This window comes from Arvicola amphibius, chromosome 1 (genome assembly GCF_903992535.2).
Source record: "Arvicola amphibius chromosome 1, mArvAmp1.2, whole genome shotgun sequence".
NCBI lineage: Eukaryota > Metazoa > Chordata > Mammalia > Rodentia > Cricetidae > Arvicola > Arvicola amphibius.
In genome coordinates, this window is record NC_052047.1 from 93,479,855 (window position 1) to 93,507,118 (window position 27,264).

Sequence of the window (27,264 nt, forward strand, 5' to 3'; positions counted from 1 at the left end):
TTTAAGGTCCTCTATTATTTTCATAAAGTACTGTTTAAGGTCGGATTCTTCTATATCTTCTGGGGTAGGGTGTTCAATTCTTGTTGTTTCGGGATGTCTGGATTGTGGTGATGTCATGTTGCCTTTCATGTTGTTGGAGGAGCTCCTGCATTGGCGCCTGCCCATCTCTTCCTTCAAAAGGAGCCCGGAGGCATTTGGTGTCCTAGACAAATCTTTGCTGTGACTGAAACTGGTTGGATCTCCCTAGTGCCAGAGGAGGACCTATTCCTTGCGTCACAATCTGAAGAAGCCCACACTCCCTTGCAGGAATCCTCAGACCTGCCTGGAGGCCAGAGTCTGACTCCTCTGGGTGGATGGCCTTAGAACAGGAGCAGGACACCAGTTCAGGTGGAACTGAACTGGTGGAATACCACACAGCGAACCTGGCAGCACAATCTGAAGGAGCCCGCACCCCTCCGCAGGAATCCTCAGATCTGCCTGGAGGCCAGAGTCTGACCCCTTTGGGTGGATGGCCTTAGAACAGGAGCAGGACACCTGAGAACACTAGGGAAAGCTTGGGAGACCAGTACTGGAACTTTCAACCAGAGCCAAAATGCAAGAAAACACAGTTGCAGAACAAATCCGCAGACATGGAAACATGGCAAGAGGTGGGGGAGGGGAGGTTCCTACTGTTACTGGCCATTCTGCCAGCGTTGAATGTAGAATTACAGCGATCCTTAGTTGGAAAAGTGACCAGGTTTCAGGGTCCCAGTATTTCTCAGACTGCCAGAGGACAGAAGTGAGTGACAGGGGAGCCTGTTGAATCATGTGGCACCAATGTATTGATTCTGGGCAAGAGGGAGGAGGAGAGAGCCCCTGGCGGTGAGAGACAGACAACTATACCAGGCATACAGAATTTACATGGAGCCGGGCGGTGGTGGCGCACGCCTTTAATCCCAGCACTCGGGAGGCAGAGGCAGGCGGATCTCTGTGAGTTCGAGACCAGCCTGGTCTACAAGAGCTAGCTCCAGGACAGGCTCTAAAGCCGCAGAGAAACCCTGTCTCGAAAAAAAAAAAAAAACAGAATTTACATGGAAAGGTGATGGAGAAAAGGATAAAGAGAGAAAGAGAGACACAGAAATAGAGATAGAGAACTCTTGCCTCTTCAGAAAAACAGGAAAAAAGAGTGGGAATGGGCAGAGCTTGTCTCTTAAAGGGAACTTTTGCACCTGTGTACAGACTGCGTAGGGATGCGGCAGGCATAGGACCCTGGACTGCCCAGGGTACTGCCTGAGTGCAATCTGCCAGGAGATAGGGGACAGCATAATGCCCAAATCCTAACAGTTACTATGGCTAGAACAAGAACAATACCTGCTAAAATAAGGAGTTTATTAAAGTTACTCATAGGGTTGAATGATGCAATGGTATCTGCAAGACTTTTCATAATATCCATTCCTGTCATATCAGGTAACATTTTTGCAAAAGTTTCTTTAATTTCTTTCTGTTAACCATACAACATTTGAGAATTAGGGTGTTCCATCGAATACAACTTAACCTTATCCCAATCATGCTTGTAAAAAGAGCGGCGGGCTGCTTCCCACCCCTACCCCCCTGGCTAGTTTTACACCCAAAATAATTACATAGAAACTGTATTCATTTAAACACTGCCTGGCCCATTAGTTCCAGCCTCTTATTGGCTAATTCTCACATCTTGATTAACCCATTTCTAATAATCTGTGTAGCACCACAAAGTGGTGGCTTACCGGGAAGATTTTTTACCTATGTCCATCTCAAGCCGGAGGTTCATGGCATCTGCCACACTGCCTTCTACTCAGCATCCTGTTTATTCCACCTACCTAATTTTCTGCCCTATCAAAAAGCCAAGGCAGTTTCTTTATTTAACCAATGAAATCGGCACAAAACAGAAGATCCTCCTACATCATTTCCCCTTTTTCTGTTTAAACAAAAAAGAAAGGCTTTCACTTTAACATAGTAAAATTACATAAAACAATTATCAAGCAAGAATTACAGTTACAATATTTATATCTATTTTATCTTTATCATAACAATGGAAAACTATAACCATCTATTTATTCTTCAACTCCATCAAAGACTCCAGAAGGATATAATATTACCTAAGTAAACAAGAAGTAAGCAACTTCCAAAACTCTCAAAATGACAGAGACATCTCGCTGCCTGGACAGTCACCCAAAGTTTTTTTGTACCGTTGGGGCATCCATCTTCGGCCTTCAGGCCCATAGTATCTAGCAGACTTTTCCATGAAGCAGGAAATTTCAAAGACAGTTCAGTCACTTTTTTCTGTGTCCTGCAGAATGTCTCGCAGACTCTTTCATGAAGCAGGAACCACGAAAGACCATCTCATCTTTAGGCAAGTTCAGCAGTCTTCTCCCTGCAGGTTCCTCATGTCCAGTTTATGTAACAGTCCAGGCAAGAGCAGTTTATTGCCCAAATGGCCTAAAAGCTTTGGCAGAATACATGTGTTCATAGCAGCATTATTTGTAATAACCAGAACCTGGAAACAACCTAGATGTCCCTCAACCAAAGAATAGACAAAGAAAATGTGGTACATTTACACAATAGAGTACTATTCATTAGTAAAAAAAAAAAATGACATTTTGAAACTTGCATGCAAATGAATGAAACTAGAAAACATCATCTTGAGTGAGGTAACCCAAACCCAGATAGACAAACACAGTATTTAGTCACTCATAAGTGGATATTAGACATAAAACAAAGGCTAACCAGCCTATAGTCCATGATCCCAGAGAAACTAGGTAACAAGGAGAACCCTAAGAGAGACATACATGGATCCCACTGGGAAGGGAAACAGACAATATCTCCTGAAAAAAATTGGGAGTATGGGGGAGAGAAGGGAGGGTGAAAAGGGAGGGGGAAGGGAGGTAGAAGAACATGAGGGAATGAGGAGCTCAAGAGAGGGATAACAAGGAAAGAGAAATCTTGATTGAGGGATCCCTCAAAGGGCTAGTGAGAAACATGGCACTAGGAAAACTCCCTGGAACCCACAAAGATGACCCCAACTAAGACTCTAAGTAACAGTAGAGAGGATGCCTAAACTGGCCTCCCCCTGTAGTCAGATTGATGACTTAATTGTGATCATAGAACCTCCATCCAGCAACTGTGGAAGCAGATACAGAGATCCACAGTGAAGCACTTGGCTGAGCTTTCAGAGACCAGTCCAAGAGATGGGGGAGCGATAATGTGAATAACAGGGTCAAGACCATGATGGTAATACCCACAGAAACAGCTGACCTGAGCTAGTGAGAGCTCATTGACTCTGGACTGATAGCAGGAGAACCTGCGTAGGACCAAACTAGGCCCATTGAATGTGGGAGACTATTATGAGGATTGGGCAGTCTTTGGGGCCACTAGCAGTACTGGCATCTTGGAGCACATTCTTTGGAGGGATACCTTGTTCAGGCTAGATATAGGGGGAGGGTCTTAGTCCTGCCTCAAACTGAAATGTCAGACTTTGTTGACTCCCCTTGGGAATCCTTACCCTTTCTGAGGAGTAGATGGGAGGCAAGGGTAGGGTAGGAGAAGGGGAGGAAATGGGAACTGGAATAGCTATATAAAATAAGAAAATATTGTAGTAAACAAACTTAATAAAAAATATAAAGATGGAAAATACACAGAGAATCTGTGTACTATATGCTATTGTGTTGTCTTTGAATTTTTGACTGCTGAAGAAGGAGCAATGGCTGTTAAAAGGCATTTGATTATAAATGTTGTAGATTAATATAACATATTTTGAAAAATTTTGACTTCAAAATTTAAGTCAAAAGATATGTTACTTTGAAGAAGAGGTTTTAGTTTTGTTTCAACAGGAAATGAGAAGCTGTGGGTTCATTCTTGATTTTAAAAATGGGGTTTGAGGGGCTGGAGAGATGGCTCAGAGGTTAAGAGCACTGTCTGCTCTTCCAAAGGTCCTGAGTTCAATTCCCAGCAACCACATGGTGGCTCACAACCATCTGTAATGGGGTCTGGTGCCCTCTTCTGGCCTGCAGGCATACACACAGACAGAATATTGTATACATAATAAATAAATAAATATATATATTTAAAAAAAAATGGGGTTTGATCGATGAAGACCCTCTGAAAAATCTCCAATAGGAATGGATAACCCAGATGACCCAACGTTTCAGAGCACCTCTCTTGTAGTTTCTTCTGAGTTCTACATCCAGAACAGCTTCAAGACTGCTGGCTGAGAGGATCCAGCCTTACAGAATATTCCAGTCAGGACTTGCCCATAATCCTAAATTGTTGTTGGGGTTTCTATCCCACCTGGTCCTGCAGCCGTTCAGCCCCAAAATGCACAAAGGTCTACATTAGTTATAAACTGATTAGTCCATTAGCCCAGGCTTCTTATTAACTCTTATAACATATATTAGTTCATTATTCTTGTCTATGTTAGTCACGTGCCTCAGTAGCCTTTTCTGTGAGGCAGTCAAATCTTGCTTGCTCTGTGTCTGGATCACGACTGCAGAATGCAGAATCCTCTTCCCAGAATTCCCTCTTCTCATTGCCCAGCCTCTACTTCCTGCCTGGTTGCCCCACATATACTTTCTGCCTGGCTACCGGCCAATCAGCATTTTATTAAACAAATACAAGAAACAAATGTTTACAGGGTAAAATCATTGTCCCACAGTACTAAATTTTCTTTGGGTCCCCAAAGCACCCCCAATCGGCAGGGAGTAGTCTAGAAAACTATGCCCACATTCCCCCCCAAAAAAATTAATTATGAATATTTGTCTTTGTTTAGAGTGTTGGTTACAAGTTGTTATGGATCATGATCATGAAAAAAGTTAAACAAAAGAGATTAGATTCAACATTCTTGCTTTGAAAAGAAAAAAAGGGAAATGCTGTGGGATATGCTTTTGTACATTGTAAAGATTTGTTATTTGTACCGGTTTAATAAAATGCTGATTGGCCAATAGCAGGAAGTATAGGTGGGGCAACCAGATGAGAATTCTGAGAAGGCAGAGATGCAGTCACCAGCCAGACGCAGAGGAAACAAAATGAGAGTGACTGATAAAAGGTACCAAGTCACGCAACAAACCATAAACAAGAATTAAGAATTATGGGTTAAGTTGTAAGAGCTAGTTCATAATAAGCCTGAGCTAATAAGACAAACCATTTACAATTTTGAAAACATTAATATTATATTGATCCAACAGAACAAAAAATCCATAGAGTATAAAGACAGATTAATAGTTAAGATTACAAGTTGCTTTTTTGGAGGATGTGGATCAATTCCCAGCACTTACTTGGAGGCTCAAAACATTTGGAACTTCAACTCAAAGGAAACCAATGCTCTCTTCTGATTTCAGTGGACACCAGGCACATATCCATATCTATAGGCAAAAGACTCAGACAAATGGTTTAATTTTTTTAATGGCCCTTCTATCCTGGGGAGGTCAGCAGCTATGACAGATGGGAGTCACATGATGGCTATTTAAAAACATCTATTTTTTTAAATTTAGAATTTGAATTTAACTGAATATACAGTAAGTGGATCAATTTTTAACAAGAGTTGAATCACATAAAGTTAATTGTAGTAAACTATGACTACCTTTGTATAAATTTTCTCAAGCTAAAAGCCTTTTGTAAAAGTTTAAAGATAATGTTTTACAAATTTTAAATATATTTAACCTTACTCTTTGAACTTACAAAATACTGAGACAGTGTTTATAGTATAGACTTAGGACATATTTTAAGAACAAAGCACAAAGAAATTGTAGAGATAAAAGACTTAAATGTGAAGTAAGCCAGGCAGTGATGGCTCACTCCTTTAACCCCAGCACTTAAGAGGCAGAGCCAGGTGGGATCTCTGTGAGTTTGAGTCTCCTCTATAATGTGAGTTCCAGGACAGACAAAGCTACACAAAGAAACCCTGTTTGAAAAAAACAAACAAAAATAAAAATAAGAGTGTGTAGTAGACAAAAGGCTAGAATAAGAAATTTTGGAAGTGTAGAGCAAAGCAAGGTTAGATAAAAGAGCGTGAAGATAAGCATTTTATAAACCAAAGAGAAGTCACAAAAAGAACTTCATAAGAGGGAGTTCCTATAATTTCCAAGAGGGGGTTCAGAAAGAGGCAGAGACAGAGGCAGAGACAGAGAAAGAGGTGGTGAGAGAGAGAAGTCAGAACAGAGAGAAGCTGCAGGAAGGGGCTGAAAGCAGCTCTGGGACCACAGGCAGAAACTGAGACAAATCGAAATCATAGTAGCCAAACAGGTTTAGAGAAGCTATGGGACCCAGAAAGCTACTTAGAAAAGAAGACAAGGAAAATGTCACATTGGCCCAGCCAGGCTCAAGGAAGTTTTGGAATTCCAGGGGCAGCTAAAAACAAAGGTACTGTCATGGTAACAAAAATTTCAACTTGGGGCATCTCCAAGCAGAATAAAAGACTTGTATGAGAAAAAAATCCAAAATTCACAAAGGCATCCCTTTCCCTATGATCAGAGGCCCTGTAGCTTTAGAAGAGGTTCCTGGCCACTGGTGACTTCTGTGCTAATAAATGACACTAAACAGTAGAAGAGGAAACCAAAGAGCAGCTGAGGCTTTTTGGGAAAGGGATGTGGGTTCTTCAATAGATGTCTACGTGGGTGTAGAACAATACCCAGATGGGTGTAGCAGGCCAGAGGCTATAGAGGTGAAGTGTACCCAGGTGGATCACCCAACAGTGGGTTGAAAGTTCAGGCTAGAGTTGAGAGAGACACTCATGGAGTAGAAGTGGAGGGAAGTCACTGAGTACTCAGAATCTCAAGTGTTTAATAGAGCTGGGCAGTAGGGGCACAACCCTTGAATACCAACACTTAGAGACAGGCAACACTCTGTGAGTTCCTGACCAACCTGGTCTGCAAAGAGTTCCAGGAAAGCAAGTGTTGTTGCACAGAGAAACTGTTTTTAAAAGCAAACAGATAGAATTTTTAATCATATCTGGTCGATGGCAAACAAAAAATACTGCTTTGATATGTTAATAAGCACCTTGGCCATTTGTTAAAATTTGAGATCTAACAATTATTATTGGATCCTGGAGCTCTTCCCACCCTTCCATGCTGAGCTGATGGAATTCCAGCTTAAGAAAGGTTCTAGATTCAGATGCTTCCCTAAGAACATTATGATCTTGCAATGTACCTCTGATTACTAGTTGTGTATCCACAGACACAGTTAACCCTGTGCCCTGGCATCCTCACTTGGTGCAGGCCTGTTCTCTGTACTTGAATGAGGCAGGAGGCAGGATTTTAAAGACTACCTTAAAATTTAGTTCAAGGACATCTTAGGAAACTAAGAGACTCTCGAAACAAATACTTTATCTCTTTTAACAGCAAATTATTTGCAAGGCATTTTCTGTTTTCTGTTTGTTGAGACAGTATCTCTGTGTGCTCCTGTGGATCACCATGTGGGCTATATAAATGTTTTTATTTCAGGTGGATCTCAATGGGTAGAGCACTAGCCCAGCATGCTTCAGGCCTCTGCATACACAAAGCATGGTATTAAAATTTGTCATCTCAATGATTGGAGGCGGACTCAGGAAGATCATGGTCAGCCTGGACTTCAAGAACTTGTTTTAGAAACCAGCTCCTCCCAAAACAATGATTAACAAAAAGATCATATTTCAGTGGATGTCATGGGGATGACTCAGCAGGTAAAGGTGCTTGTAGCCAAGCCTGATAGGCATGGGTTTGGGCCTTAGGACCCACATGGTAGAGAGGACTGGATACCACATGCTGTCATCTTACTTTTGAACAGTACTATGCAAGTGCAGGCACAAAGACAAGAATAATAAATTAAATCTTAAATGAAAGGGGATGAGAGATGGTTCAGTACTTTAGTACTTATGGCAGAAAACACAGTTTGGTTTCTAGCATCCATGTGATGGCTCACATCTGTAACTCCAAAGTTCCAGGGTATCAAGTCCATTCCATCTACTTGTTTCACCCCAGCACTTGTAGTTAGTTCCGATTTCTTTCTCTTGCCCAGCCTCTGCCCTGTCCACTGGACTTTCCTTTATGTGGTCCTGCCCAACCTACCTTGCCATCACTGGCTCCACCTACAATGAATGCTCCTGTCCAATCCTCCCCCTAAGTTCCCCAAACTTCAAGCCCCATCCAAGTCTCCAACCTCACCCAGCCTATTTCTTCCCCCAGCCTGACACCACACCCAATCTCTCTGTGCCCACAGCAGCATCTCAACACTCTGGACCTCTCTTTGCCCCCAACCCACCCAGGCTCTACACACCTTCTCTCAGTCTGTATGTGCTGGGATTATAAGATTATAGCACTACATCCAGGTGAGATGTTCTTTAAATGATCTTTGAATCTGGCAATGCAAGTATAATAAAAAATTTAAAGAAGCATCATTTTAAAAAAATAAACAGTAATGGTTCTAGGAATTTTTCAGTGAATTAACTTCAACTGATAACTGCTTTAAAAATGTTTTGACTCTGGTTCGGTGGTGGTAGCATACATCTTGAACATTTTTTTTCTTTTTTTTTTTTTTTTTTTTTTTGGTTTTTTGAGACAGGGTTTCTCTGCAGCTTTTTTAGAGCCTGTCCTGGAACTAGCTCTTGTAGACCAGGCTGACCTCGAACTCACAGAGATCCGCCTGCCTCTGCCTCCCGAGTGCTGGGATTAAAGGCGTGCGCCACCACCGCCCGGCCATCTTGAACTCTTGAACTTGGGAAGCAGAGGTCAGCCTAATCTACAGAATGAGTTCAGGACTAGTAGGGCTATATGGCTTAACTATCTCCAAAAATGAAAAAAAAAATTACCATGTGTAAACAGCAGTGTCATTGTGTCCATGTGTCAGTCAGAGGACAATGGATAATTGTCTAGTTGTCTATTCTCTAGTTCCCCTATATGAGTACTAGAGATGAAACCAAGGCAATTAATTTGACAATAAGTGCCCTAAACTGGTGAGTGAACTCATAGGCCCTGATTTTGGTTTCAAAAATATTTATGTATGTGTTGTTGTGGGTATGCTTACAACCCAAGTGTAGTAATCAGAAAAGAAACTTATATGAAAAATGTGGTTCTCCCAGAGGATGAATTCTGGTCATCAGTCTTAGCAGTGACTGTATTTAGTCACTGATAAAATTCCCTGGCATTCATTGGTGTATCTGAGAAAATGTAAAGAACAAATATTAAGCCCCCAGAATAAAGTAACACAATCCAAACATAAAGGATGACAGCATAAATATTTGCAAATAGGTTTTATTATTCAAATTATCCCATATTCCCATATCTTTGAAATACGATGTCCAAGAACTTTACCACATTAACTATATCCGTAAGTTTTCTCTCCAGTATGACTTCTTTCATGTATTTGAAGATGATTTTTATTACCAAAGTCTTTACCACAGTGATTACTTTTAGTAGAGTCTTTCTCCAGTATGAGTTCTTTTATGTGTTTGAAGATTACGTTTATGGGCAAAGGCTTTCCCACATTGACTACATTCATAGGGTTTCTCTCCAGTATGAATTATTTCATGTGATTTAAGATAACTTTTAAATGAAAAGGCTTTACCACAGAGATGACATCTATAGGGTTTCTCTCCAGTATGACTATTTTCATGCCGGAGAAGTAGACTGTTATATGCAAAGACTTTACCACACTGACTACATTCATAGGGTTTCTCTCCAGTATGAATTATTTCATGTGATTTAAGATGACTTTTAGATGAAAAGGCTTTACCACAGTAATTACATCCATAGGGTCTCTCCCCAGTATGACTTCTTTCATGTGTTTGAAGATTACTTTTATAGGCAAAGGCTTTCCCACACTGACTACATTTATAGGGTTTCTCTCCAGTATGACTTCTTTCATGTGATTTAAGATGACTTTTAGATGAAAAGGTTTTACCACAGTGATTACATTCATAGGGTTTCTCTCCAGTATGAATTCTTTCATGCATTTGAAGATGACTTTCATATGGAAAGGCTTTGCCACAGTGATCACATCCATAGGGTTTCTCTCCATTATGACTGCTTTCATGCATGTGAAGAACATTTTTACATGCAAAGGCTTTACCACATTGATTACATTTATGAGGTTTCTCCCCAGTAGGACTTCTTTCACGTATTAGAAGATAACTGATATAAGCAATGAGTGTATCACACTGATGAAATCCATGTGTTTTCTCTCTGGTATGAGTTGTACATACTTGATTGAGATTATGACATGGAAAGGCTTTAATACTTTGATTATAATCATAGTTTTTTACTTCCAAATGAGTCCTTTCATGTACTTTTAAAGAGGGATCAGATCCAAATGTTTTATCATGTTGCTTACATTCATAAAGATCCTCTTGAGTATTGGATATTTGTGTGTCTTTGAAGATGGTGTACCTATTAAAGGAAGAATAACAAACAAAAGGCTTTCACATTGCATTCACATGGCCTAACTTTTTATGCCTACAGATGTGGTCTAGGGACTAGGGCTTCTCATGATAACATGGTCCTTGACTCTCATAAACTGCTCCATTCACTAAACTATGGTAAGTCCCTCACTACAAGTATTTGAGGAACACTAGTATTAATAGTTTGCTTATAAAAGGTCTTGGTCATAAACCCCTTAACAATGTGTATTTCTTTTACAACACTTGCTTGGTATAAAACTATGTGGACGAACAGTGGAACAACATGCCTCTCATATGGCTATGACTGAAACTGTGACATCTAATATGGCATTGTTTCCTTGTCTTGTTTCTTAAAGGAATGCTTTGCAAACAATGATCAGGTCCCTGACATTGCAGTACACAGTGTTGTGAGAATTTAATAATCACCACAAAGTTGAGCTTATTTACGCTGTTGTTTTTCATTAAAAGTTCAGGGTTCATTAACATTTCTTCAGAAGTACATATGTATCAGCTACACATGAAAATTACCTTCTATGTCCTCTAGAACTTTGACAATGTTCTTCAATATTTTCATCTTCCCACTTGTACCCTAAAACAGAGCACCAGAAAATGTATGATATATTGCTGGAAATTAGGAACAATTTAAATTTCTATCTTCCATGAACTTTAGAACAATCCCTAATTTATTCACTAGATTCTTCCTCTTCCACAAACAAAATCACAGAAGAGCACAAATCCCCAAAAGAGGCTTGGCCCCTTAAGTTAAAAAGTGACAGAAAGCTCACATTCCTACCTATAGAAGTGAGGTTCCAGTAGGTTTCCAACATCACATCTTTGTAGAGACTCTTCTGGGAAGGATCCAGCAAAGCCCACTCTTCATGTGTGAAATTCACATGCACATCCTCATAGGTCAATGCATCCTAAAATATTCCATAGAAGGACGTAATAGAAATGGTAAGACTGCATTATAAATTCATACTACATTAAGAATATATTTATATAATGCTTTAGAATATTAATATATTCTATAACATGATTCATAGAATTTCAAAAGCAATAACCAACTCATTATAGAAGGAAACAGAAAAGAAGGATAATGTGGTCACAGAAATAGAATAGAATGTGGCATTGCAGGAGAAATGCCTAGTAATACATACAGAAAGACTTGCCAACAGAGTAACATTATTTAGTATATATGAGCAAAATTTTAAAATTATTGACTTCAAAAAGAATAGAAAATAAGGGCATGGTGGTGTACACATATAAGCCAAAACGTCAGGAGGCAGATAGTGAAACTCTGTGATTCCCAAGTCAATTTGATTACGTAGAGATTGCCAGGACAGCCAAAGGTACATACATAGTGAGACCCTATCTCAAATAAATAAAAAATAGTACTCAGGGGCTCACTTGAAATTCCTCCATAGAATTGGAACACTCACTACAATTCTGTACCTGTCTATTATAAACTGGAGTAATCCCGCTTAAACTGTAAGGTTAATAACTCCTAGAAAGGAAGACATTTTAATAAATTACTAACAGGTGAAATTAATCAAAAACATTAGCAAAATGCTGATCCTAAAACAATAAAAAAAAAAAAAAAAACCTAAAGAGACAGAGCATACAAAGATGGGTCAACAAAAATGATCGCCTGCTGCTACTGAAGTCAGGACCTGGATCAAACCACATCACTCACTTGGAGGCTCACAATCATTCCTAACTCCTGGCCAAGAGAATCCAAAGTTCTCTTCTAAGTTCAGTAAACACCGGGAAGACTAGTAGCACACAGCCATGTATACAGGCAAAAGAGTCACATGTTGTGGGACAATGGTCTATATTCTGTCAATTATATTTTAAGTAAATGCTGATTGGCCACTAGCCAGGCAGGAAGTATAGGCAGGACAACCAGACATGAGTAGAGGCAGATCAAGAGAATAGGAGAATTCTGGGAAGAAGGAAGTCCTAGTCCTGTCCTGTCCCAGCCACAGAAGAAGCAAGATGTGATGCCCTGCCAAATAAGGTACCAAACCACGTGGCTAACATAGACAAGAATATTGGGCTAATATAAGTTAAAAGAGTTAATAATTGAGCTAATTGGCTAATCAGCTTATAACTAATGTAGACAGCTGTGTGATTGCTTTGGGATTTAACAACTGCAGGAACCAGGCAGGACAGAAAACTCAAGTCAACAGTCACAAATTTGAAAATTTTAAAAATGTAAAAACACACAAAGGAAGGGAAGGTGATGTTACACACCTGCAACTCAATGATTCAGGAGATCCCAATCAATTTCATGTCTGCATGCATTCTTGGAATGCATTCAGTCTGAAGAATGACACCGTCTACCAAAGTTCAAAAGTCATGATGTGGGTAAAACTCAGCACAAGAGCAAATGCTTGACAAGCAACTAATTTCGATCAGACAAAAATATAAATATAAAAATATCAAGCAAGAGAAATAGATTAGCAAGTGAAAGCAAATGCTTCTACTTTGCCTTACATTATTTAGGAATGGAGTCTCTAATGACAATAATGGTGTAGCTACACGAGAAGAAGAAAGCTGCTCAGTGTCAACCACACAAAGAAGTGTGGTGAGAGTATGAACACTCAACGCTCCTCCCCAGAGACTACATTCCTCCAGGAAGGCTCCTCCTCCTCAGGGTTTCATGAACCACCACTGAAAGGCACACAACAAAGACAAGTGCACGGATACAACATACTGTCTCGAAGCTTTTTCATTCAACCGTCCACATTTTGGCACAGGTCATGAGAGGCTCACGGGCAAATCATGATGTAAAATGCATTTAGTCTAATTTCAAAGATACCCATATGATGTAGCAGTCCCAACACTGTTCAAACATCCAAAGTTTCTTCTGACACTCAAGGCAATCACTTGACTGTGGCATCTTGTAATATCAAAACACGAATTATACCTATCTAACAGGCAATGGCACAGAATACACACTTCCCTTTCAAGGCATTAAGAAAAGAATGAACCAAAGTAAGTCTGAAATCTTGCAGGGCAATCCCAAATCCTGCAGCTCTGTGACAGACACCTGGGTTTTCATTTTCACAAAAAAAAAAAAAAAAAAAAAAAAAAAAAAGGAAAGAAAAAAAGAAAAGAAAAACGATTCTTTCTCAATGCAATTTCTCATGTATCTCTCTCTGTGGCCATTTCTACTTCCTACATGCAGCTTTTTATGGTAGGAGTCTCAAAGTTTGGGTATTTCAACATGCTGTTAAGTCAAAATAGATCTGAGGCTTTATCTCATGCCTTCATGCAAGGAAGTCTCACAGTCTCCTCACTGGGGCCCATGAGTTCTTCAGGTCTTTATCATCATTGAGACAATGCGTCTTGTAGCCCCAGGTGACAATGAATGCCATGTGTAACAAAGACAGACCTGAACTTGATCTTCCTACCTTAATTTCCAAGTGCTAGGATTATAAGCACAATCAACCACTCTGGCTTTTAGGGCTGCAGGTTTTTTTGTTTTGTTTTGTTTTTTTTATATTTTTATTTATTTATCTTTAATTTAATTTAAATAACATTTGTCTCATTTATTTTACATAGCAATCAGTTTTCCGTCCCCTTTCCAAACTACCCCCTCCCCATCTGCTCTTCCTCCATCTCAATTCAGAAAGGGGCAGGCCTCCCATGGGCTTGCACAAAGTCCAGCACATCAGGCTAAGAGCGGCAGTCTGTGAAGTGTGTAGAGCAGGGCTCCCTCCTTAGGTGACACAAAGGAAATAACGGGCACATGAGAGCTGACCGTTCCAGGCAAAGAGAAAACCAGTGGTAATGTGCTAATGTGTGGGGATTACAGACGTGGGGCACCATGTCTGGCTGAAGGACATTCTGTATAAAAGCTGGTGCAGTAGCAGACTATTTGCCTATCATGTGTGAAGTCCACTGGAAAAATAAATAACTAATGTGGCCTCACTGTGCATCCAGTACACCCATAAACATATAAAATGCATGTATGATGTGGTGGTCGGGGGAGATTGGAAATAACCAAAATAGCCTTTTTAGAATGAATCAGTTTTAAAAAAAGGAGAAAGTGGGGTACACTTACAAAGCAGAGGTTCCAGCGACACAGAGAACCAAGCGGAAGAAGAAGGGGAGGGCCTATCCCAAACCCAGTTCTTTTAAAGGTATCTTTTGTCCCTGGAGCGGCCACGCCCCTCATACAAGGGATTGGTCAGCTACCCCAACACATGTGAGGCTCAACAAACCAAAATGAATCAAATGAGATGGAGACGTACACTGTATAATCCAAGGAAAAATCCAGCATGATGATGTTTCCATTTCTACCATCTATTCGCCAAACACAAGGGCAATCTGGTGTATAAAAGGAACACTACTATAGCTTTAATCGAATATTGTCCCTCACACACTGATAGTGGGAGACATCAATACCCCACTCTCACCCATGGACAGGTCATCCAGACAAAAACTAAACAGAGAAATACTGGAGCTAACAGATATTATTAACCAAATGGACCTAACAAACATTTGCACTTCACTCAAACACAAGAAAATACTGCTTCATCTCAGCACTGTAACAGGACCCCAGACCTTAGCGTAACTGACTCCATCATGGAAGTGCCATTCAGGCTGTAAAACTCAGCACATATGCAGCACCATGAGCCAAAATGGAAACAAAGTTCTAATCCACCTAAGCCCACAGTTATGGGAAAGGCTGTAAATGTACTAATCGTGCTTTTGAGCTTCTGTAGCTCTGATTCTGGCTAACTGTTCTTGTTAAGTAAGTATATAAACCCAGAACATGGATTTTGTGCTTAAAAGAGCATGCGAGAAAGACTGGATGCTACACTCAGATGCCAAATAACCAGTGTAGTACCAGACGAGCTAATAAAGACTTTCTATTGACTTAAACCCATGTCCTAGCAGTCCTGTGTGGTGGATACCCACAACATTTCTTGAAGTCTCACTGAGTTTCCAGAGACCAAACCTCAGGACACCAGGGGTTTCGGAGCCCCTTGGAAGGAAGAGGCATTCAATACTCAAGGGACCACTAGGGGGACGGCAACCTGGGGTCTTCCAGGTCCCCAAGTGTCTTAGGATTTTATTGCTGTGAAGTGACACCATGACCACAGCAACCCTAATAAAGGAAAACAGTTCATTGGGACTGGCTTACATTTCAGAGATTTAGTCTATTATCCTCAAAGTGAGAAGCACAGTGTCATGCAGGCAAACATGGTGCTAGGAGCTAAGAGTTCTGTATCTTGATTCACAAGCAGCAGAAGGAGAATGAGACACAAGATCTCAAGTTAGCCCCCACCGTGACACACTTACTCCAACAATGCCACACCTCCTACTAGTGCCAAGCACTCAAAGACACAAGTCTATGGGGGCCAATCCTATTCAAATCAACACACTCCCTGGCACCCATAGGCTTGTAGCCACACCATAATGCAGAAATCTACCAGTCCAACTTCAAAATTCCCCATAGTCTATTACAGTTTCAAACTTATTTAAAAATTCAAAGGTCGAAGTCTCTTCTGAAATTCATGTTATATCTTAACTATATTGTAAAATCAAATCCAACATATAATGGCACAGGATAAACATTATCATTCCAAAATGCAGGGAGAAGAGCATAGACAAGAAATCTACTGGGACAAAGCAAGGCTAACAAGCAGCTGGGGAAACTCCAAACTCTGCACCTCCATGTCTGATGTCAAAATGCTCTTCAGATTTTCAATTCTTTTCACCTTTGTTGACTGCAACAACTTCTTTCCTTAGGGTGGATCCACTCCCTACTAGCAGCTTTTCTCAGCAGGTATCCCCCAACTCTGGCCTCTCTAGACCTCCATTCGGGGACACCACTGACACATATCCTGGCCTCACAGCATTCCCTAGAAATAGAGGGAGATTCCATAACCGCTTTCTTCTTCTATCTTTCACTCTAAAGCCAGAACGGTGTGACAAAACCTGCTAAGTTTTACTGCTTGCTGGGGTTGGAACAACGGTCTCTGTTCAATTAAATCTTAGACAACTCTGTTTTCAATGTCTTCCTTCACTGCCCAACCTTGGCTGTTTGGAACTTGATCTGTAGCACCTGACTTGAAACATACCTGATGAACAAAACTTTTATAATGAGTTTTTGGGTTTTGACATTTCTTTTCCAGACAACCCCTTCCCTCCTTCTCTGTAGTCCTATAGCAGAAACCATGAACATTCCTAAAAAGTATTATTGTGGAAAACACACTGTAACTCTGGTAAATGCTCTGTTGTGACTGTTAACTTCGCAAATTCTACCTTTTTACCTTTTTTTAAGCAATTGTTTTAAGACATCTTTGGTTCCAGTCATAAAGTAAGCAGACATGAAAATAGCTGTATTGTCACTGTCTACAGGACAGCTCTCCACATTGGTCATCTGCCCCAGGCTGGGCTCTGCCAACCATGGCCACCTGGGCTTTACTAGCCAGGGACCAAGGAGAGCACAGCTTTGGCTGATGCCACTGCAATTCCTTGGCCAAAGCAGACATGGCACTGAAGTCCAAGGCAAACTTTCTCTGCCCTGCCCCTTCTCTTTAGGGTACAGCATTATTTAGGGTGACAAAGAATGGCTATTAGTAGTGTAATGGATGCAAGCTAAACAGCAAACCCCTAATGAAAATGTGAGGGGCAAAGTTGGGGCTCTGTTCTCTTGATCCTGTGTTGTGGGTGGAGATGGTCACTTCATTTTTTAATTACTGTTTTGTTCTATCTTGTTTATCTGAAGTACCTTTAATTTATTTATACCCATTGTTTAGATCTCTTCCATTTTGAGTACTTACCAGTTATTAGTATTTATGTGTACCGTGGGTGTGATTAGAATGTTCTATTTCAGTAAACCAATCTCCAAAGATTTCCTTTTGAAAACACTTTTTCCTCATCCTTAATTTGTACATTCCTATCTTGCTAAATATTAAGTGTTCTTTGATAATTTTGGTGTTCATATGTTTTGGGGACAGAAGTGACTCTCCTGTTACACCAGAATGTTTGTTTTCAACTTACAGATCAAACGTGCCTTAATATTTTATTTAGATTTCAAACAGATGATAGTTTGCCATTTTTAATATATATCATTGGAGATATGCTTATTTGTAAATAGCCTATTGCACATTAGAAAAAATAAACCAGTGGAAAGTATTTTTCTATTGTAAACAAAAACATAAATAAACCAAATGACCTATGGGATATTTAAACATTTCACCCAAACACCGAAGAATACACCTTCATATCAGCACTGTAACAGCACCCCAGACTTTAACACAACTGACCCCATGATGGACGTGCCATTCAGGATGTAAAACTCGGCAAATAACAGCAACATATGACAAAATTTAAAACCAAAGCCTAATCCATCAAATCCTAGTTATAAGAAAGTCTCTAAAGTTCTAACCTTGCTTTTTACCTCCTGTAGTTCCGTTTCAGGCTAACTGTTCTTGTTAAAACTGAAGTATGTCAACCCAAACCATGGGTTTTGTGCTTAAAAGCTCATCCTAAAAGAGGCCTGGGATTACACTGGGACCCTGAACACTCAGTGTAGTCTCAGTTCGGCTAATGAAGACATTCCATCAACTTAAATGCAGTCTTCCTTGGCGAATACTCACATCTCTGGAAATCCCACTGAGTTCCCAGAGATCAGACCGAAGGACACAAGGGGTCTCAGAGCCCCTCAGAGGGAAGAGGAGTGCAGCAGTCAGGTGACGACTACAGGGTGCACACACGGAGCCGTCCAGGCCCACAGCCATCTCTGTTGGGATTTCATGGCTGTGAGAGACACCATGACCATGTCAACTCTTATAAAGGAAAACATTTAATTGAGACTGCTATACAGCTCAGAAGTTTAGTCCATTCTTGTCACAGCAAGAAGCATGGCATGTGCAGGCAGACATGGTGCTGGAGAAGGAGAAGAAATTTCCACATCCTGATTTGTAAGCAGCAGCTGGACACTGAGACACAGGAGCTGAAGGACCACATCCACAGGGACTCACTGCCTCCTATAACACAGAGGACCTAAGTTCAATTCCCAGCAACTACATGGTTGTTCACAACCATCTGTAATGAGAGCTGATGCCCTCGTCTGGCCTACAGGCATACATGGAGGCAGACTGTTGTATACATAATAAATAAATAAATAAAATCTTTTTTAAAAATGTAACAAGAACAGTTTCTAGGCAATATACTAATATTCTTCTCTGAACCCTCTTGAGCCAGGCCCCCACAGTTCAAACCCCACCTCAGCACCACTATCTTCCAGGCTCTCGCCATGCGGGGCCAGTAATCGCCTCTTAGAGCATTCCATTGCTTTCCTAGCTCAAAGTTCCTAAAGCCCAAATTCCTCCAAACAAAACATGGCCAGGCCAATCACAGCAACAGCCCAGTCCCCGGTACAAATGTCTCTATTAGTCAGGGTTTTACTGCTGGGAAGAGATATCATGACCACAGCAATTGTTGTAAAGGAAAATATTTAACTGTAAATTCTAATGATAACGGTTTAGTCCATTAACATCATGAGGAGAAGCACGGTAGCATGCAGGCAAATGTCGTGCAGAAGCTGAGAGTTCTACATCTTGATCAGCAGGAAGCAGGAGACTGAGGCACACTAGGCCTAGTTTGAGCTTTCGAGACCTTAAAGCCCACCCCCACAGGACACGCTTCCTCCAACAAGGCCACATAGATTCCAAGACCACGCCTCCTAACAGTGCCACTCCCCAGAGGACAAGCATTCAAACACGAGTCTATGGGGGGCACTCCTATTCCAAACCCAACACAACCTTTGATCTATTCCTGCCTAGTGCGTCAGAGGGGTCTGACACCTCCAATCCAAAGGGAAACAAATTAGGAAGTCACCTGTTCTGTCACCTTCAGAGGTTGTCTTGCTGAGGTGCCTTCCGTTTAGACACACAGCAGAGGTCAAATGTGGCTGCTGACCCACTGTCTAGGAACCATATGATGTCACTAGATGTCTCTGTCTGTTCATTTGTATGACTATATGATGGCTACCCTGCTTGTTTTTATTGTAAGTCTATCTCTTTGTGCGTATCTACATGTCTTTCTATGTGTTTCTATCAGTTTAGTTTCCCTGCATTGACCCGTGGCTTTCTCTGGTGTGAACTCTCCTGTGATCCTCCTGTCGGGAGAGCTGAATCCTCTGGCTCTGCCAAGTCACATGACGGTGGGGGAACCCTCCACCTATCCCACTCCAAGAGCAGCACTTACTTGTATGGTTACTTGACTCTTGCTCTCGTACAGGGTTGGTCCTTGTGAGGCAGGGAAAGGTGCTGGGCCTAAACCTCACAGAACAGTGCACACAGCGTGAGCATTCCGTCTGTTTTGGGTCTGCTCTAAGTAGTTCCAGGGAAGGAGAAAACGTCTTCTGAACTGAACCAAAAGGAAAAGATAAAGTTCCACTACTTTTTTTCATAATTTGTGTCTCTTTTTCAGCCAGTGATCTCTAAAACCCACTTTGGAAAAAAAGTAAAAACACTGCCCCTGGGCTAGGCAAGGGAACAGATATTCCCTTCCCTCCAACACTGACCAAGCACATTTAAGGAATTTCACTAAGTACTTTTTAGAAAGACTAAAGACAGTGGTTAAAAAGATTTCCTTTTTTAAACCAGGCAGTAGTGGTGCACGCCTTTAATCCCAGCACTCGGGAGGCAGAAGCAGATGGATCTCTGTGAGTTCGAGGCCAGCCTGGTCTACAAGAGCTAATTCCAGGACAGGCTCCAAAAACTAGAGAAAAACTCTGTCTCAAAAAAAAAAAAAAAATTCCTTTTTTACCCAGTCACCCAGGGTATTAGAAACATGTATACAAATTTAAAAAGTTTCAAGGGAAAAGGAGGCCCCAGGTGCTGGAAGTAGTACAAAGGCTTCTCAACAACAACTGATCGGGACAAGAACTTCTGCACAAACTGAGAGCCACCTTCACCTTCTCTGGTAATGAGACAAGGTTAGACTTAGAGATACCCAACAAAAATTTTGGTATCCTACCCTCTCTATCAGAAGAATATCTCCTAGTTGAAAGTTATGCCTCCAATCAAAAGATAAATAATACCAAATACCCTGGAAACACAACGGGTAAATGAAGTTCATATTGCCTGGTTGATGAGACAAGCATCCTGGCCTGTCAGTCACACTGGAGCATGTGGCTCCTGCCTATGAGGAAACCTGGTACCTCTAATCCTCGTGAGTCTGTTTCTTCCAGAGAAGCATGTTACTGGCTTGGACCAGGAAGATGCATTCGCCATCCTCCCATTGGCAGTGATGCATCAACCATCTTTGTTTATAAATGGACAGACCCAGTGGGAGGTTACAGTCGGCAACTAACCTGGACCAGGTTGCCCCTGGAGTTAAGGACACTAAAAGCAGAGTGACTTCCCCTCCTACAGGTTACCTGGGAAAACAGATTATAAAGACCACAGAGGGACTCCTGAGAGTTTACAGACCTTTGGCTACAAAAAGTTAGCTAAGAAAGCCCAACTTTGTAGAAGCTGTCTATCTGGCTACCAACCAAAGTGGGAGATAAAAGGAGGCTGTCTCAGAGGACTGCTGCCATCCTTCAGATCCCAACCCCAAAGACTAAGAAATGGTAAAACAGTTCCTAGGTGCAGCTGGATACGGTTGTCTCTGGACACCAGAGCCTGTGGAAATGGCAAGGCCTCTACACACCAGCACAAAGGGGCCCTGGGCACATAATGTGGACTGAGACTCAGCAAGAGCCATGCACGGCTTTAAAAACAGCAGCAATTTCCACTCCAGCCATAGAATTTCCAGATGTCTCAAAACCTGTTTGTCCACAAAACACAAGACAAAAGGGGTTTCAACCTAAAATTTGGGGATGGAAATGTCCTGTGAAGTCCTTGTCCAGATGACTGGACCCTGTAGCCACAGGTTGGCCTATCTGTCTAAGCGCAGTGGCAGCTAGTGCTAGATTAATGAGAGAAAACAACAGAAAATTCTGGGTCAAGATCTTGTACTCACAGCACACCACGACATGGCTGAAGGTGCCCTCACGTGATGACACAGGTGCTTATTCATGACTGTCAAGAGATGAAAGATGAAACCAGGTAGATGGGAGCTATAGCAGTTCCACTGACTGAAAAAATAAGGACGCACACCAGGAACCTCAGCCCAGAGAGCAGAACTGATCAATCTGAAGTAGGCTCTCGGATAAGGAAAAAGGAAAGCCCACCCTCCAGCATACACATGGATAGTCACTACAATTATACAGTCTGGCATGTCCACAGTATGATCTAGAAAGAGGGCTTCACAGCACTGGGAAAAAGACTTTAAAATCTTGGCCCTCCTACAGGCTATTTGGCTTCCCCTACAAATAGTTGTCCTCCACTGCTGGGCTCCTGACCCAGCTCTCCAAACCAGTGAAGCCTGTTAATATTTTGGAACCAGGATGGGGGCAGAGGGGTGTCAACTGAATATCTGATGACATACCAAGACCCCTTACTGCCTGAGACATTATGGTTAAAAAAAAAAAGTTCAAAACCACAGGATGATGGAAGGCACGTGATGCAGGAGGTCCTTCTGTCCATGTGTTGCTTTCGTTGGTTAATGAATAAAGAAACTGCCTTGGCCTAGTTGATAGGGCAGAACTTAGGTAGGCGGGGAAGACAGAACTGAATGCTGGGAGGAAGAAAGACGGAGTAGGAGAGAGACGCCATGGAGCCACCAGAGACAGACAAGCCAAATCTTTCCCAGTAAGCCACTGCCATGTGGCAATACACAGATTAATAAAAATGGATTAAACTAAGATGTTAGAATTAGCCAATAAGAGGTTAGAACTAATGGGCCAAACAGTGATTTAATTAATACAATTTCTATGTGGTTATTTCGGGGCTAAGATAGCAGGGCAGCCAAGGCAAACAAGCGGGCCCTCTCCTTGCAACAGACACCAGAGGGAAGGGTCACCCTCCCAGAAACAAGTGACAGGTCTGTTGGTAACTAACCTTCACCAGGCTACTCATCTGGGGCTCACAAAGCTTTCTGAGTTGTTCAGACCAAGTTTAGTATGTGTAGACCGTAGACTGGACAGCCTAGCAAGGTGTGTCTCAGCCAGATATTAGGCTTTTACTCAAGTGAATCCAAAACAGCCCTTACCCAGGAAAGTGTCCAAATGACAGAGCAAGACCCCCAAGAACCCTGGGGAAAGAATATTTTAGAATATTTTAATGAGATACACATACAAGCAGTGGGAAACCACCCAAGGATAGTCTTAGGGAAGAAACGAAGTGACTCGTGAGAGAAATTACACAGGAGCAACTGGTTTCCACAGCCAGTAACTCCACAGCCTTGCAAGGTGGGGCTCCCTATCAGAGAACCACTCACCTGGTAGGTCGGCCTGGTGAACACAAGTTACCACCTGCTGCATCTCTGTGACCCCTGACAGGTATTACCTACTGTACTACAGACCAGCAGCCCATTTTCATTCTGACCTCTGCTTGCTGATGCCCACTTCAAATGTCAGGTTGTATTAGAGAAAGGAAAGAGATGGGGGTTTATCTTTTCAGACAGAAATACAGAGTTTACAGTTCTATGCATGCCCTGTGACCGTGCCCCTGCTTGCCAGAAACAAGGAAGTTTCCATTACAAAAATCAGGTTTGTGAAACTGAGGCTTCCTGGAAATATTCATTAAAGAGATTTGGGCCTGTGGGAAACAGGAAACACTTGCAGAATCAGACTGTAGGCCACAGGAAGGAACCCTGAGATAGACTTAATCATTCCCAGCCATAGGCCAGGACTGCTGGCTTTGTTTAGACCCCTGGCCCCTGTCATGTTACATATGGATAGGAACTAACCAGACTGCCAGCCCATTGACAGACAAAACTCACTGTGGCTGGAGGTAGCCCAAATTAATGTACTGCTTTATGGGTTAATGCATCAGGATAACAACAATATGATTGATTAGGACTACTTGGGCGGCACATAACAATGATTTTACCAAATGTGCCTCTTCTTAAGATTTCCATACTGAACAAATAGGTTGGTCAGGACCTGATGGTATTGAAAGTTTCTATTTCTGAATTAAAACAACAGTTAAGATTACTACAAAACTGAAAGGGCTTAGACTTAATTGTCATGAGATAAAGGAAACTATGTATTGAAGGTATAAATCATAATCAATCCCACACCAGTTTGGAATTATGATTAATAGAATGGTTATTTATTTAAAGGGGAAAAACTTACAGATCACCGTCCAAGACAACGGCCCTCTGCGCAATCAGGAAGGGAGCCTAGTCGTCCGAAGGGGAGCCAGAAGCCAGAGTGCAAGCAGAGGGAAGTGACCGCTTTTTTAAAGGAGAGACCACGCCCCAATGGGCTGTTATCTCAGCGGCTATTGGCTGAAGGAGTGGAAGGAGCTCCCGCAACAATGTATGGTTTGGGGGGTAAAAAAACTGCTGGTCCTGTACTAACTGATCAGAAGTTATTTAAAATAAAATATTGTGAAGGTTGGGGAAATCATCAATACCGGTCTCTTCTCCTTGTCCCTCTGGCTAACTACTCTGCCATCGGCAGTGACTGGGTCTTTAATTCTCGTTCTGATTGGATTAATGGTGGGTCCCTGCATCTTAACTAAAACAGGATGAGTCCATGATTTGATTCATTTACTCAGTCCAGTGGGAAATGTAACAGGCCCAAGTCCTTAGTAGGCCCCCAACCTAAGCGCAACTGACTCCAAGATGGAAGTGCCGCTCGAGCTGTAAAACTCAGTACATAGAACCTAACCCCAGGCAAAACAAAACAAAGTGCACCCCATCAAAGTGTATATTTACAGGAAGCCTCTGCATGCACTAACCTTGCATTTAGTCTGTAGCTCTGCTTCTGGCTAATTGTTCCTGTCAACTGGAGTATGTCAACCCAGAACATAGTTTTTGTGTCTAAAAGCTCAACCTAGGAAAGGCTCAGGGTTACACTGGGATACAGGAACAGCCAGTGTAGCTGCAGGCCGGCTAATAAAGACTCTTGCCTTAGACCCATGTCCCAGAAGTCTTCTCTGGTGAATACTCACAAAAGCACCTCATAGAACTTTCTCCATAAATGTAGACAAATTCAGACACAAAGAAGGTCTCCACAGACACAAGAAAACTGAAATAAGTCCTGCATCCTATCAGACCATTACAGATTAAAGCTGGATATCAACAACAGTAGAAGAATCAGAAAGCTTACAAACACGTGGAGCCCCAGCACTTCTAATGAGTGAAAAATGAATCAAGATAGAAATAAAGAAATGAAATGATAACCGTGCCATAGACTGAATTCTTTCTCAAGGTTCAAGCCCATGGGGATGGAGAGACAAGAGCACTGGCAGCTCTTCCTGACACCCTGAGTTCCACTCCCAGCAACCACATGGTGACTCACAATCATCTTGTGGGACCTGATGGCCTTGTCTGGAATACATAAAATACATACTTGTATACATAAAATAAATAGTCAACCTTAAAAAAAATCACTGTTTCTAGTAACCAAGACCCCCCCCAAAAAAAAATAATAATAAGATCAGACCATTAATCTTTCATTTGATTTCCCAGGACACGTACAGAATACAGAGAGATACTATAACAAAATCTTACACAACCTGTCTTCCTGACTCTTCTCTTGCTGCAAAGAAGCACTATGACCAAGGCTTTAAAGGGAAGGCTTTTAATTTGGTGATCAATTATAGTGATGGAGGCTCAGTCCGTTCTCATCTTGAAAGGAAGCATCACAGTGGGCAGGCATGAGACTGAGGGTTACATCCTGATACACAGGCAGGCAGCAGGAAGGAAGAAACACTTGCCTTGCACTGAGCTTTTAAAAATTCAAAGCCCACCTACAGTGACACACATACACAAACGAGACACATCTACTCCCACAAGGGCAGACCCCCTAATTTTACTCAATTACTTCTATTAATTGGGGCCAACCATTCAAAGATAGGAGCCTGAGGGTGTTGAGCAAATATAAACCATGACAGGAACACAATCTAAGAAGAAAGAGCTCTGAAGAAGAGTCAAAGATACTAAGGAAAACAGAGAGAGATGAAGACAAGAAGACAGAGAAAGAGAGACAAACAAAGGGAAAAACTATTTACTCTAAATACGAGGAGAAACTCCTCTGGATTGATTACAGGCTTCCTTAATATAACCTTCCCTACTCCACCGAAGAAGAGATTACACACCCTGCAGCGGTGGTGCACACTTTTAATCCCAGCACCTGGGAGGCGGAGGCTGGTGGATCTCTGTTGAGTTTGAGGCCAGCCTGGTCTACAGAGTGAGTTCCAGGACAGGCTCCAAAACTACACAGAGAAACCCTGTCTCGAAAAACCGGGAAGAAAGAGAGAAAGAGAGAGAGATTACACAATTCAAGGCCATGGCATGATCCCAGTTTCCTCAGAGAACCTGGGAAACCTTGATCAGGTCTGCTGGAAGCAACGAAGGCATCAGTCTCTTGCTGTGCTTAAGTGTGGCTGTTGTAGATGACGCCATCTGGAAGCTGCATTCTTTTTTATTTATTTGTTTGTCTGCTTTTTTGGTTTTGGTATTTCGAGTCAGGGTTTCTCTGTAGTTTGGGGGCCTGTCCTGGAATTTGCTCTGTAGACCAGGCTGGCCTCAAACTCACGAGATCCGCCTGCCTCTGCCTCCCAAACGCTGGGATTAAAGGCGTGCACCACCACCTCCTGGCATTTACTCCTCACCCACCCCCCCCCCCCCCGAGACAGGATGTCTCTCTGTAGCCCTGGCTGCCCTGGAGCTCGCAGTATAGACAGGCTGACCTGTGCTTCCTATGTACTAGTTTCAAAGCATGCACCACCACCGCTGATATTTTAACAAATTAAACCCGAAAGTCTTCAGTCCAGCAAACATGGAGATTACAACGGACGTCAGCACGGTGACAAGGACGTTCCCACACAAAGGTCCGTGCACCCCACGCTCTGCCAGGCGCACGCAGCAAAGCGAAATCACTCAGAGGTCCCGCTTCACCACGGGAGTTGCAGGGACATCAGGGGGCAAAGGGAATCACTCTCTGCCCATAGCGTCCGCCGCCGGTTCCCACAGCCCCGGGAGGACCCCACACCCGATCCCGCGGCTCCACCAGCGTGGGGACGGCGGCCCTCGCTCACCATGGCGGATTTCGAGCTCAACCCGATCGCCTCACAGCTCCCTGCAGCAAAACATGTGGAAATAAAACCTGCCTCTGCGGCAGTCCGCGGGGTCTACAGCATGGCGGATGATGATCGGAAGTGCCCTCCCCACCCTGACTGGCAGTCCATCTGGAGGCCCTGATTGGCTACTGTGGCCTGAGTGACAGAAACAACTCCCTTAGGTCAGAGTGCTGTGAAGTGAGGACGCACGGTGGTTCCCAGCCCTGGCTTCCTGCCCAGGCACACAACTGCCCCAGACCTGCAGAGACTGGCATTGCAGCAGAACTTGGGGCTGGACTGCAAAGTCTTCCCTGAACAATCTCTGCACTCAGTAGGACTCTTCTGGGGCATTAGTGGGGTTTGGCTAAGAAACTGAGAAAGGACAAAGGAAATCAAAAATTCAAAGTTAATATAGCAATATACAGAATCCAGACTCCCAGGGTATTTACCATCTCTGTGTGGCTTATTGTTTCTTGTTGCTTTACTTTTTCAAAGAATTTAATATTTTAAGCTATTTATTTCTTTCTATATGGTACGTACATATTTTCTTTCTTTCTTGAGTTTTTTATATATTTTGGAGATCAGTCCTTTGTCTGATGTGGGGTTGGTGAAGATCTTTTCCCATTCAGTAGGCTGCCTTTTTGTCTTATTGACTGTGTCCTTTGCTTTACAGAAGCTTCTCAGTTTCAGGAGGTCCCGTTTATTTATTGCTGTTCTTATTGTCTGTGCTACTGGGGT

The 27,264-nt window shown here is 42.2% G+C and overlaps 1 protein-coding gene and 1 pseudogene across 1 annotated transcript; both read right to left on the bottom strand.

The window, feature by feature from the left end:
* Positions 1-6,159: 6,159 nt before the first annotated feature.
* Positions 6,160-10,672, bottom strand: LOC119813127 (annotated as a pseudogene).
* Positions 10,673-10,902: 230 nt separating this feature from the next.
* On the bottom strand, positions 10,903-26,611 carry LOC119809395 (zinc finger protein 431-like). The gene is made up of 4 exons (XM_038322224.1): positions 26,506-26,611; positions 21,374-21,432; positions 11,172-11,298; positions 10,903-10,967 (listed from the first exon to the last, which is right to left on the bottom strand). The coding sequence occupies exons 2-4, from the start codon at positions 21,428-21,430 to the stop codon at positions 10,903-10,905; spliced, it is 249 nt and encodes an 82-aa protein (XP_038178152.1). The 5' UTR covers positions 21,431-21,432; positions 26,506-26,611.
* Between the last annotated feature and the right edge of the window lie 653 nt (positions 26,612-27,264).

What these genes read in the sequence shown, in the direction of transcription:
- LOC119809395 (XM_038322224.1), bottom strand. Translation starts at nt 21,430, where the DNA reads ATGAATAAGCACCTGTGTCATCACGTGAGGGCACCTTCAGCCATGTCG. An exon ending in CAGCCATGTCGTGGTGTGCT is followed by an intron (nt 11,299 to 21,373) that starts GTGAGTACAAGA and finishes GGAATATTTTAG; the next exon opens with GATGCATTGACCTATGAGGA. An exon ending in CTGGAACCTCACTTCTATAG is followed by an intron (nt 10,968 to 11,171) that starts GTAGGAATGTGA and finishes GCTCTGTTTTAG; the next exon opens with GGTACAAGTGGGAAGATGAA.